Genomic DNA, 13,439 nt, shown 5'->3' on the forward strand with positions numbered 1-13,439 from the left:
AATCTAGGTGAGAAATTAATGAGCTCCTTCTTTCACTCTAAATAATTTTATATTCATGCTTACTTAAGCAGACCCTTGGGTCCTATTTGGTTTACTGACGTCTTATTTGAGTGTGTTCATGTCTGACAGTCTTTTCTCCTACTTTACAATTTCTCTTTTTTTTCTTTTAATGTTTTAGTCAACATTTCTGATGAAAGCAAGTATGTTGAAAACAAATTAAAATTATTTGCCTTCAGTATAATTTATATAAAGTTTATTAGCAATGTAAATACTGTAAATATTCAATTTTCCCAATAAACAATGGTCACATTTTTATTCACATTTTACATTTTATTCAGTATTTTAACACCCATATTGCGTGTCACATTCACATTTGTGAAATCAAATTAATTGGTACAACATCACGCTGCATTATGTAGTTTTCAAATTCTAGTTACAAATTAAAATGCTTACAAGCTGCATAAACATCACTGCCACAAAATAAGCAACAGGATGAGGCCATGACCAAACTGAGTGAGAGACTACAGCTGACCAAGCACTCCCACCCTCTATAAAAGAGGCAGCCCTGGACTTCTGCATGAACTGGTAGGCACCCAACACAGGTGAGTGTATCGACTGTGATCTTAGTTTGAATTCCTATTGATCAGTGGGTAGAGTTAATGTGTTGCTAATTACTAATGCATATTGTCAATGATTCTTTGTCAGAGTTATCTTTGTGTTAGATGATATTCAGGTGAAATTTCATGTCATATCAAAGTAGTCTTGAGCAGATATTATTCCAAAACAATTGACTTCAAATACTCTTAAAACATTTAAGTAGTTTCTTTCTTTTTTTCCCCAGAAATCGCACAATTAATTCATTTGTGTTGATGTGCAGTACACATCCTGTCTCAACACATACTGTATACTAAGTGATCATTAAGAGCTGTACTATTTCTCTGATTGTGGAGGGCAGTTGAGGGGATGGGAGAGAATTGAACTTTCATGATTCAACTGAATACAGCTAGCACTTATCAGTTAAATCTGAATAAGTTTTACCACCTTCACACTCGACTGCTCTCAAACTGACATTCTGCCAGGAAGATTTAAAATGAGAAAACCAAACTGAAAAAAGTTATTGTACTCACGTTTAATCATCTTTTTTATAGCATCTTGACTCCACCAGATACTGTGCCACTCATCATTTTTTGGAACCAGCTGAGGTAAAAAATGTCAAAATCTCCAACATCAGATGGATACAACACCATTACGACATCATGCTGATATTTTAACACTATTTTTTCAGTCTCCACTAAGGTGCCAACATGAGCACAGACGCGGAGATGGAGTGCTATGGCCCGGCGGCCATCTACCTCCGGAAGCCAGAGAAGGAGAGGATTGAAGCACAAACTGCTCCTTTTGATGCCAAAACCGCCTTCTTTGTGACTGATAAGGAGGAGATGTATCTCAAGGGTAAACTTGTGAAGAGAGAGGGTGGCAAAGCCACAGTTGAAACAGACTGTGGTAAGGTAGGCAATTCATTATTTTACTTTTTTAACAACATTTTCCCATCTATTTCCATTGAAGACCCTTTCTATGTAGGAGGATGCCATTATTTCCATTAACATTTATTAAAACTATATCTTAGGAAAACATTTAGTGGTTTTAAATTCACACTGACACAGTTGTTAACAAGGACATCCATCTGATTAACTCTAAATTTGAAGAAAAAAAATCTTAGTAAAAACATTTTTACTGTATTTTTACTATATCTCTCCAGACACTCACTGTGAAAGAAGATGAAATCTTTCCCAGGAACCCTCCAAAGTTTGATAAAATTGAGGACATGGCCATGATGACCCACCTCAACGAGCCCTGTGTGTTGTATAACCTCAAAGAGCGTTTTGCATCCTGGATGATCTACGTGAGTTTCCACTTCACTAATGTGATGTGCATTTATATCTGCATATCTCAATGTTAACACTATGTTTATTTTCTATTTGTGTTATTACAGACCTACTCTGGGCTATTTTGCGTTGTAGTGAACCCCTACAAGTGGCTTCCAGTATATGATTCTGTAGTTGTGGGAGGATACAGAGGCAAGAAGAGGATTGAGGCACCACCTCACATCTTCTCCATCTCTGATAATGCCTATCAGTTCATGCACACAGGTAAGGTCAAAGTTAGCAGTGTTAAATTGTGTAGGAATTAAACTTGAACATGAGTTTATTGAAGGAATTACTAAACTGGAATTCATGTGAAATGTTTGTTTGCATTTCAGATCGTGAGAACCAGTCTATCCTGATTACGTAAGTATAACAGAAACTGTAATGCTAAATCATATAATGACGGTAAAGCAGATTCTTGAGATGTGTCTCTTATACCCCAGTGGAGAATCCGGTGCAGGAAAGACGGTCAACACCAAGCGTGTCATCCAATACTTTGCAACAATTGCAGCTATTGGAGCCAAGAAGTCTGAGCCAACACCTGGCAAGATGCAGGTAAATTGGTTGTTTAAGATAAAACTGTTCGTCAGAGGATAGTTAATTTGAATGTTTAGCTTGTGTAACTCAAATCCTCTCTTGCAGGGCTCCCTTGAGGACCAAATTGTTGCAGCCAACCCTCTGCTGGAGTCCTATGGTAATGCCAAGACTGTGAGGAATGACAACTCCTCTCGTTTTGTAAGTAATCCAGGGAACATCTCCAGATATTTTGTTGCTAAATTACAAAAACTGATGTTTTCAATGGTCTGGCTCTCTAGGGTAAATTCATCAGAATCCACTTTGGCTCTTCTGGAAAGCTGGCTTCAGCTGATATTGAAACATGTAAGTTTCAACCATGGTATGACTCAAGACTCATCTGGGCTATAATCTGGTCTTTGATAAAGTAATAATAAAGCTGATATTTTTTTTTTGTTGTTGTTGTTTTTCTTAGATCTGCTGGAGAAGTCCCGTGTAACCTTCCAGTTGTCTGCTGAGAGGAGCTACCACATCTTCTATCAGCTGATGACTGGCCACAAGCCTGAGCTCCTGGGTATGTTACTATGCAAATTTGAAAATGACATTGAAATAATACCAAAGACAACACTAAACACTAATAGGTATCGTTACTGTGCTCCTCTAGAGGGTCTTCTGATCACCACCAACCCCTATGACTACCCAATGGTCAGTCAGGGTGAAATCACTGTCAAAAGCATTAATGATGTGGAGGAGTTCATTGCAACAGATGTAAGAAAACATTTCAGTTAAATAGATATTGCTTAAGACAACTGGGGAAAATGGTTCAAATACCAATAACTATGCTTCATGTACAATGTAGACTGCTATTGACATCTTGGGCTTCAATGCTGAGGAGAAGATGGGCATCTACAAGCTGACTGGTGCTGTGATGCATCATGGCAACATGCAATTCAAGCAAAAGCAGCGTGAGGAGCAGGCTGAACCAGAAGGCACTGAGGGTAATTCTGATAATGATATCTTGTACAGTTAGTATGTATATTTCAAAACATGTACCAGTTCACAGATAAAGCTAAATGTTTGTTTTTCCATCAGTGGCTGATAAAATCGCCTACCTCCTGGGCCTGAACTCAGCTGATATGCTCAAAGCTCTGTGTTACCCTAGAGTCAAGGTCGGAAATGAGATGGTGACCAAAGGTCAGACTGTCCCACAGGTAAGATAAAGAAAATTTATTGTTTGAAAATAATGTATAAAAGGGCAATATTTGCATTTTGACATGAAAATATCATTCTGACAAAACTCATTCTAAAATGTTTTTTTCTAGGTCCACAATTCTGTCATGGCTCTGTGTAAGTCTATCTATGAGAAAATGTTCTTGTGGATGGTCATCCGTATCAATGAGATGCTGGACACAAAGCAGCCAAGACAGTTCTTCATTGGAGTGTTGGATATCGCTGGATTTGAGATCTTTGATGTGAGTGATTTGAGGAACATTTGAGTTGTATCACATCAACAATGTTTTTCTATGACTGATTATATTACTATAATTACAGTTCAACAGTTTGGAGCAACTCTGCATCAACTTCACCAATGAGAAACTGCAACAGTTCTTCAACCACCACATGTTTGTCCTGGAGCAAGAGGAGTACAAGAAAGAGGGCATTGTCTGGGAGTTCATTGACTTCGGTATGGACTTGGCTGCCTGCATTGAGCTTATTGAGAAGGTAAGTACTCAATCAGGTCAAAGTGACTTCTTGATTCATGTGCAAATGTTTGCTTCCATTGTGTGAATTTTTTTTTTTCCTCAGCCAATGGGCATCTTCTCCATCCTTGAAGAGGAGTGCATGTTCCCCAAGGCCTCTGACACAACTTTCAAGAACAAGCTGCATGATCAGCATCTTGGAAAGACCAAGGCCTTTGAGAAGCCAAAACCTGCAAAGGGCAAGCCTGAGGCTCACTTCTCCCTGGTTCACTATGCTGGTACAGTGGACTACAATATCACTGGCTGGTTGGACAAGAACAAGGACCCCCTGAATGACTCAGTTGTCCAGCTCTATCAGAAGGCCTCAAACAAACTTCTGGCCTTCCTGTATGCAAAACACGGTGGAGGTGATGGTAAGAAATTAGAAACTGTGTGTTACTTGGTTCAGGCATAGTATAAAGCTGATGAGTACTCTGTGGTAATATATTCACGCATTTGACTTAATTAAAAAATACCATTTCCACAGAGAAGAAAACTTAAGAGAGATTCTACAAAGTTATTTATTCTGTGCCATTAATTAAATTTAATGTTTGTGAAAACAGAGGCTGCTGGTGGTGGCGGTGGCAAAAAGGCTGGAAAGAAGAAGGGTGGTTCCTTCCAGACTGTGTCTGCTCTTTTCAGGGTATGAATTGTTTCATAATTTGGATACCAATTAAAAACCTCATCTTGGAATATTGTTGACCATTTATCTTGTGTTGTTGATCCACAGGAGAACTTGGGCAAGCTGATGACCAACTTGAGGAGCACTCACCCTCATTTTGTCCGTTGCCTGATTCCTAATGAATCAAAGACCCCAGGTTAGAAGCACATAGCCCAGCTTTGCACGATAAATGTGACATAGTGATTAAAAGAAATATTTGAAACAATATGAATTTGCAACTTTCAGGTCTTATGGAGAACTTCTTGGTCATCCATCAGCTGAGGTGTAACGGTGTGCTGGAAGGCATCAGAATCTGCAGAAAGGGCTTCCCCAGCAGAATCCTCTACGGTGACTTCAAGCAGAGGTGATGCAATTTTTAATATAAGCAAGTCAAGTTGATTTCAGCTGAGTTTAAACAGCCAGCCAAGATGTGGGGTCATTTTAAGTAACAACATAATTTTCTCTTGTAGATACAAAGTATTGAATGCCAGCGTCATCCCTGAGGGACAGTTCATTGACAACAAGAAAGCTGCAGAGAAGCTGCTAGGCTCCATTGATGTGGATCACACTCAGTACAAGTTTGGGCACACTAAGGTTAATTTCTATCAACAATTTCAATAGATATGCCATGAACATATGTCCTTTTGTATCAATTTTTGCTGATGACTGAGTTCCTTCAAACAACCACACAGGTGTTCTTCAAAGCTGGTCTGCTGGGTACACTGGAGGAGATGAGAGATGAGAAACTGGCTAATCTGGTGACCATGACTCAGGCTCTCTGCAGAGGATTCCTCATGAGGACAGAGTTTGTTAAGATGATGGAGAGGAGGTATGATTGTCATACAGTACACTGAACTGTTCTGTCCAATGAAATAATTAAAGCAGTTTTGTTAAGTCACATTGCAGTAAAAATGACACTTTATTTATGTTCATTTTCCAGAGATGCTATCTTCACTATTCAGTACAATGTCCGTTCATTCATGAATGTCAAAAACTGGCCATGGATGAATCTGTACTTCAAGATCAAGCCTCTTCTGAAGAGTGCTGAGACTGAGAAGGAGCTGATGAAGATGAAGGAGAACTATGAGAAGATGACAACAGACCTGGCTGCTGCCCTGGCCAAGAAGAAGGAGCTGGAGGAGAAGATGGTTTCCCTGCTGCAGGAAAAGAATGACCTGCAACTGCAAGTGGCTTCTGTAAGTAGGATACATCCGCACTACACTAATTGAATACTGTCACGAACATTTTCAGTTATCTAGGTGAAATTTGAAGACGCCACATACTCTTCTGGTCATCTTATCTTCTATGTGCCTGACCAAACCATGTAGACTGACAAATGTTAATGAATATATTAAAAATATATATTTATTTTTTTTGTATTAATCCTGAAAATATTTCTGTACATTCAGAGAATAGTTAACTTATTAACTTACTCTATGTTCATAATAAACTGTAGGAAGTTGAGAACCTCTCAGATGCAGAGGAAAGGTGTGAAGGTCTGATTAAGAGCAAGATCCAACTCGAGGCCAAACTCAAAGAGACAACTGAGAGACTGGAAGATGAAGAGGAAATCAATGCTGAGCTGACTGGCAAGAAGAGGAAGCTGGAGGATGAATGCTCTGAGCTGAAGAAAGATATTGATGACTTGGAGCTCACCTTGGCTAAAGTGGAGAAGGAGAAACATGCAACTGAAAACAAGGTTGGAATAAGTTTAAACCTACCAATCTATGAAAAATGAGAAAATAAATGAAGTTAGCTTTCAAACATATATATAAAGTGATGAAAATAATGCACCTTGCCTGACACTTTTAGGTGAAAAACCTGACAGAGGAGATGGCATCTCAAGATGAGTCTATTGCCAAGTTAACCAAGGAGAAGAAAGCCCTCCAAGAGGCTCACCAGCAAACACTGGACGATCTCCAGGCAGAGGAAGACAAAGTCAACACTCTGACCAAGGCCAAGACAAAGCTGGAACAGCAAGTGGACGATGTGAGAAAACATCACTTTTCATAACATGTTTGTATTGTTAGCTTGTGTGTTAGAATTGACATTCCATGATAAAAATTTAAAACATTATTTATGTCAACATTACAATATTTTCTCAAAAGCTTGAGGGTTCACTGGAGCAAGAGAAGAAGCTCCGTATGGACCTTGAGAGAGCCAAGAGGAAGCTTGAGGGAGATCTGAAACTGGCCCAGGAATCCATAATGGATCTGGAGAATGACAAGCAGCAATCTGAGGAGAAAATCAAGAAGCAAGTTTTCTTTTTCATCTTTAACCCTTACATTGAACTGTTGCCGTAATGTAACACTGTGATCCTGAGTCAAAACTAAAACTATAACAGCAATAACTGTTTTTTTTCCTCTTCCAGGAAGGAGTTTGAGACCAGCCAGCTGCTCAGCAAGATTGAGGATGAACAGTCTCTTGGTGCTCAGCTTCAGAAGAAGATCAAGGAACTTCAGGTTAATATTTGACATGAATATTATACTCAGTGACTGAAAAACATCTTGTTACAGTATGTTCCAGTTATCAAGCCTTCTTGATATTACTATCATCAAACTTAGGCTCGTATTGAGGAGCTGGAAGAAGAAATTGAGGCTGAGCGAGCTGCTCGGGCTAAGGTGGAGAAGCAGAGGGCTGACCTCTCCAGGGAACTTGAGGAGATCAGTGAGAGGCTTGAGGAAGCTGGTGGAGCAACAGCCGCTCAGATTGAGATGAACAAGAAGCGTGAGGCTGAGTTCCAGAAGCTGCGCCGTGACCTTGAAGAGTCAACCCTGCAGCATGAAGCTACCGCAGCAGCTCTCCGCAAGAAACAGGCCGACAGTGTTGCAGAGCTGGGAGAGCAGATCGACAACCTCCAGCGTGTCAAACAGAAGCTTGAGAAAGAGAAGAGCGAGTACAAGATGGAGATTGATGACCTCTCCAGCAACATGGAGGCTGTTGCTAAATCTAAAGTGAGTGTTTTTTTTATAACTGAAATATTTGTCTTTCATTATGCTTAGAAATATGACCTATAATGGATAAATATGGCAGTAACTTTCAACTTAGATAGATGCTCAACATTTTCTTTGTTCATGTAAATATGTTTAAATAAATGTGTTTTCGATAGGGCAACTTGGAAAAAATGTGCAGAACTCTTGAGGACCAGCTGAGTGAGCTGAAGGCCAAAAATGATGAGAATGTGCGCCAGCTGAATGACCTAAGTGCACAGAGGGCAAGACTGCAGACAGAGAATGGTGAGTCACTTGTGATAAAAAATAGTAAAAAAAAATAAAGGTAATGATCATTTTGATAAATAACACATTTACAATTTATCATTCAGGTGAGTATTCCCGCCAGATTGAGGAGAAAGACGCTCTTGTTTCCCAGCTGACCAGAGGCAAGCAGGCTTACACTCAGCAAATTGAGGAGTTGAAGAGACACATTGAGGAAGAAGTGAAGGTATAACAAGTTTACATGTTACTATACTATGTTCTATTATTAGCTTTTAACAAGGGATGAAATGAGTCCTCCTTTTCAAATGTAGTCAATCACCTGTTACTCTTCACCTACTACTAACCCACCAGATCTCCTAGCTGTTAAGCATAAAAAAAAAGAAAAAAAGGTCTTGCAACATGTCATCCGATCATGTTAGAAAGCAGAAAAAAGAGCTTGAGAGAGAAATTCAAACTTATGCTTCATTTCCTACCACCATATCTGGCCAGTCACTGTCTGAAGTGGCTGGGTTGTGTTGGGTTGTGTTATTACCGTATTACCATTTAACTGACCAGGGGATTTGTGGGAATAGGACCTGTTTCTCTTAATGCAGTGTTACACCTTAATGGCTTAGTGGCTGTGAATGTTGGGTTGCCTGTTTAGGAATGTCATCACCATATTACCATTTAACTGACCAGGGGATTTGTGGGAATTGGATCTAATCCTCTTCATGGAGTGTTGCTGCTACTCCTCAGTCTTGTCTTTTATGACTTAAGCACCTCCCACTAACACACCTGTTTCTCCTTCCTCACCAAGCACCTTCCACCTGAATTCCTGGGTGCTAAGTCCTTCATACTACACTAAATAGCAAATCTGATAGATGTAAAAGTAAATTATGCAAAACTAAATTACTCAATCAACATGTTTCACCATGACAACTTATGTATTTAAACATATGATTTAGATCATATTTGTATACATAATAGATCAATTAAAATGCCTCTTGCCATGTTCATCAGGCCAAGAATGCCCTGGCCCATGCTGTTCAGTCAGCCCGCCATGACTGTGATCTGCTCAGAGAGCAGTTTGAGGAGGAGCAAGAGGCTAAAGCTGAGCTGCAGCGTGGAATGTCCAAGGCTAACAGTGAAGTGGCTCAGTGGAGAACCAAATATGAGACTGATGCTATCCAGCGCACTGAGGAGCTGGAGGAGGCCAAGTAAGTCACTACCTTTTTACAATTTAAATTGGTTTTCAATTCAATTGCTTGCTTTTCCAGATAACATTCCACATATTTTGCTATCAATATGCAATTGAATGTAAACAAATACTTCTTCGCTACAGGAAAAAGCTTGCCCAGCGTCTGCAGGATGCTGAGGAGTCCATTGAGGCTGTGAACTCAAAGTGTGCCTCTTTGGAGAAGACCAAGCAGAGGCTACAGGGTGAGGTGGAGGACCTCATGATTGATGTAGAGAGAGCTAATGCTCTGGCTGCCAACCTTGACAAGAAGCAGAGGAACTTTGATAAGGTAACAGGAAATCAAAACCACACTGATACGAGTGAAACACAAATATTTCTTAGTAATTAATCATTGTTATTCATCTTTATCATTCTAGGTCCTTGCAGAATGGAAACAGAAATATGAGGAGGGCCAGGCAGAGCTGGAAGGAGCCCAGAAGGAGGCTCGCTCTCTCAGCACTGAACTGTTCAAGATGAAGAACTCTTACGAGGAGGCTCTGGATCAGCTGGAGACCATGAAGAGAGAGAACAAGAACCTGCAGCGTATGTTAATCCCACAATATTTAATGTAACTATTATATTGATTGTAAGCATTCTTCCTTGACTTCTCTAGGTGTGGGCCATGAGGTTTTGTGGTGTTATAACCTAATTTTCTCGATATAATGTATACAGCATAGTCTATGTTTCTCTAAACTGGATTTTGCCTTTTGGTGTTCTACAGAGGAGATCTCAGACCTGACTGAACAGATTGGTGAGACCGGAAAGAGCATCCATGAGCTGGAGAAAGCCAAGAAGACTGTGGAGACTGAGAAGATTGAAATTCAGTCAGCACTGGAGGAAGCAGAGGTAAAAATCTACATTACAAATACAAGAGCATTTATGTAATGGCAAGTATTCATTTGATTTCCACTTTAATTTTTCTAAGAAAGACTGATAACCTTTAGGTACATGTTCAACTTTTTCCTTTAGGGCACACTGGAGCATGAGGAAGCCAAGATTCTCCGTGTTCAGCTTGAGCTTAACCAGATCAAAGGTGAGGTTGACAGGAAACTTGCAGAAAAGGATGAGGAGATGGAGCAGATCAAGAGGAACAGCCAGAGGGTGATTGACTCCATGCAGAGCACTCTCGATTCTGAGGTCAGGAGCAGGAATGATGCCCTGAGAGTAAAGAAGAAGATGGAGGGAGACCTGAATGAGATGGAGATTCAGCTGAGCCATGCCAACAGGCAGGCTGCTGAGTCCCAGAAACAACTGAGGAATGTCCAGGGACAGCTCAAGGTGAGCTTTGTCTAATCAATGCATAAATAAATGTTGAAGAGCAAAGAAAGTTAACTCTTTTTTCCTCCACATGTTGTCAGGATGCCCAACTGCACCTTGATGATGCTGTCAGAGGACAGGATGACATGAAGGAGCAGGCTGCCATGGTGGATCGCAGAAATGGCCTGATGGTGGCGGAGATCGAGGAGCTGAGAGCTGCTCTGGAGCAGACAGAGAGAGGACGCAAAGTGGCTGAGCAGGAGTTGGTTGATGCTAGTGAGCGTGTTGGATTGCTTCACTCTCAGGTATATGTTCAATAATTCACAAGAAAATACTTTATACAGAATAAGTATACATATAAGCTTTGTTATACATAACAAATATCAAATTAAATGTGACTTTTTTTATATCCAGAACACCAGTCTTCTGAATACCAAGAAGAAGCTGGAGGCTGACCTTGTGCAGGTTCAGAGTGAAGTGGACGACACTGTTCAGGAAGCAAGAAATGCTGAGGAGAAAGCCAAAAAGGCTATCACTGATGTGAGTTTATGTTTATGAGTCTTCCTTTTATAAAATTCAAATTCAGCTCACCGAATACTTGTTCATGCTTGATGCATATCATTTCAGGCTGCCATGATGGCTGAGGAGCTGAAGAAGGAGCAGGACACCAGTGCTCACCTGGAGAGGATGAAGAAGAACCTGGAGGTCACAGTCAAGGACCTGCAGCACCGTCTGGATGAGGCTGAGAACCTCGCCATGAAGGGTGGCAAGAAGCAGCTCCAGAAACTGGAGTCAAGGGTATGCTCATAATATATTCGCTTTAGGATGTTAATCACACTTTCAATGTATGGAACAAATTAAATCTTTCACAATACTAAAATCTCTTAGCAAGGTTTTCACAAACTGTATAACATCACATTACAGGTCCGTGAACTGGAAACCGAAGTTGATGCTGAGCAGAGACGTGGAGCTGATGCTGTTAAGGGAGTCCGCAAATATGAGCGGAGAGTGAAGGAGTTGACTTACCAGGTAATTTCTCATTTAACTAAAAACTATTCAGATATTTTCTCATTTCATAATTTTCTTTCTGTACTCCATCCATAACACTCCTTTTTTTGTATAGACTGAGGAGGACAAGAAGAATGTGCATAGACTTCAGGATCTGGTTGATAAGCTGCAGCTCAAAGTGAAGGCTTACAAGAGACAGGCTGAGGAGGCTGTGAGTCAATTTTTTTGTAATTTTTCATATAGGACTGTAGCACAAATCAATAACAGAAAGAAAGCATACTAATATGATGTAATATTAAAAAATACAACATACTTCAATTCCCAACCCTTAACAGGAGGAGCAGGCCAACACTCACTTGTCTAGGTTCAGGAAGGTCCAGCATGAGCTGGAGGAAGCTCAGGAGCGTGCTGACATCGCTGAGTCCCAGGTCAACAAGCTGAGAGCCAAGAGCCGTGATCATGGAAAGGTAACCAAATGATAATATTTTAAATATATTATTATGTGGGCATCTTAATTTATGTTCATTTATGAGCTAAATATTTTTATACCATTTTTCATTTATTTTTTATTGTAAGAATACATAGTGAATCTTTTTTCTTGTTTTCTTTCTAGTCTGATTCTGCTGAATAAGAGACATCCTTTTGGCGCCTTTCAACAGAGTTCATAAAATATGAACTAGCTGTTGAATTATCTTCTTACAATGTATTCACTCAATAAACTTTTTTTCCTTATAATTTAATAATGTTAACTCTGTATTATTTACTCTCTGGTTTCTCTTTAAGTGAGCATACAGTGTTCAACACAGTAGCTGCATCAGTTTAAGTTGTGGCAGTACACTACTTATCTAGGTGGCTGGATGGGGAGGTCTTTAAGCTCAACATTAACATTTTCCTTCACTAGGAATAGTCTTGATTAATACCCACATGGTAATGTCCGGTAAAATGAAACTGTCTTCTGCTTAGCATCACTTTTTGGAAGAGTGATAACAGTATCAGCTCCGAGCTTAAAAGACACCTTCACAATTTACAGAGGCATAAAGCATAACTTAAACATAAATACATCATCATTGGCAAAATATAACCTTCAGAGCCACAATTAATTCCTATTACCATGGAAATTGTCCAAACCGATGGACAATGAACTTCACTACACTTTTCACCATACCATTAACAAAAATATGTTCACCATTCTATATAACGAAGGTTACAATATTGTAACCCTAGATCTATGAGCACAGGCGGAGCCCTCTACTGGACTCTATGGGTAATACTTTCCTCCGCAGTCACCCACTGAAATTTGCATGTATGTAGCCAATCAGGACGCACATACTGATTACATGTGTCTCGCACAGTATAAAAGCAGCACTCCGCTGCTGCTCTCATCCAGAAACCACTTCAGTGAACGGCGTAGGAACGGCAGTGTCCATAGGTAGAGGGCTCCGCCTGTGCTTATGAAACTATGGTTACAATGTCATAACCTCCTTTCTATCTCTGCCCTCTACTCGACTTTATGGGTACAGTATGTGGAGCTTGATGAATGTTCGCCCTGCCGCCACATGTCATCAGACAGCCTCAATGAGCTCAAGTGGCTATAGGTTAGTTGCTGCGGCCCTCCTACCGCTTTATAATCCGAGCTACTTCAGCAGAGCAGTAGGGGGCCCAACCCAGCCCAGTTAACATGAACATAAAACTGGGTGGACCATGGCAGAGATCAAAACCCATACAACAGACACCCTGCACACCTCATTCCCTGAGTCATCATGGATCAGGTGTACCACAGCTGACACTCACACCACCCTTTTCACAAGTCCTGAGTCGCCCCTACGAGCATGGACCTTGAAGACGCTAACAAAGACCAGGACGCTGCCATGCGTGTCCTTGAAACTCACCCCACTGAATAAGGCC

The 13,439-nt window shown here is 40.4% G+C and overlaps 1 protein-coding gene across 1 annotated transcript; it reads left to right on the forward strand.

The window, feature by feature from the left end:
* The first annotated feature begins 1,045 nt into the window (after positions 1-1,045).
* Positions 1,046-12,277, forward strand: LOC137168603 (myosin heavy chain, fast skeletal muscle-like). Its single transcript, XM_067571293.1, has 40 exons — positions 1,046-1,202; positions 1,286-1,508; positions 1,760-1,903; positions 1,994-2,150; positions 2,261-2,288; positions 2,369-2,480; positions 2,568-2,660; positions 2,741-2,804; positions 2,914-3,012; positions 3,103-3,206; positions 3,298-3,436; positions 3,531-3,649; positions 3,761-3,910; positions 3,990-4,160; positions 4,245-4,551; positions 4,741-4,820; positions 4,908-4,995; positions 5,085-5,202; positions 5,309-5,432; positions 5,531-5,667; positions 5,779-6,034; positions 6,295-6,537; positions 6,651-6,827; positions 6,947-7,096; positions 7,214-7,300; positions 7,403-7,792; positions 7,948-8,074; positions 8,161-8,279; positions 9,053-9,249; positions 9,375-9,558; positions 9,647-9,812; positions 9,991-10,115; positions 10,239-10,547; positions 10,628-10,831; positions 10,941-11,066; positions 11,154-11,324; positions 11,451-11,555; positions 11,650-11,745; positions 11,870-12,001; positions 12,148-12,277. Exons 2-40 carry the CDS (start codon positions 1,305-1,307, stop codon positions 12,163-12,165), a joined length of 5,820 nt encoding a protein of 1,939 aa, XP_067427394.1. The 5' UTR covers positions 1,046-1,202; positions 1,286-1,304; the 3' UTR covers positions 12,166-12,277.
* The last annotated feature ends 1,162 nt before the right edge of the window (positions 12,278-13,439 follow it).

Source organism: Thunnus thynnus, chromosome 17, assembly GCF_963924715.1.
Source record: "Thunnus thynnus chromosome 17, fThuThy2.1, whole genome shotgun sequence".
Taxonomy (NCBI): domain Eukaryota; kingdom Metazoa; phylum Chordata; class Actinopteri; order Scombriformes; family Scombridae; genus Thunnus; species Thunnus thynnus.

Excerpts from the sequence above, each read along its gene's own strand:
- LOC137168603 (XM_067571293.1), top strand. The coding sequence starts at position 1,305 with ATGAGCACAGACGCGGAGATGGAGTGCTATGGCCCGGCGGCCATCTAC. Across the intron at positions 11,067-11,153 it reads CCAAAAAGGCTATCACTGAT|GCTGCCATGATGGCTGAGGA; the intron begins GTGAGTTTATGT and ends ATATCATTTCAG. Across the intron at positions 11,746-11,869 it reads AGAGACAGGCTGAGGAGGCT|GAGGAGCAGGCCAACACTCA; the intron begins GTGAGTCAATTT and ends AACCCTTAACAG.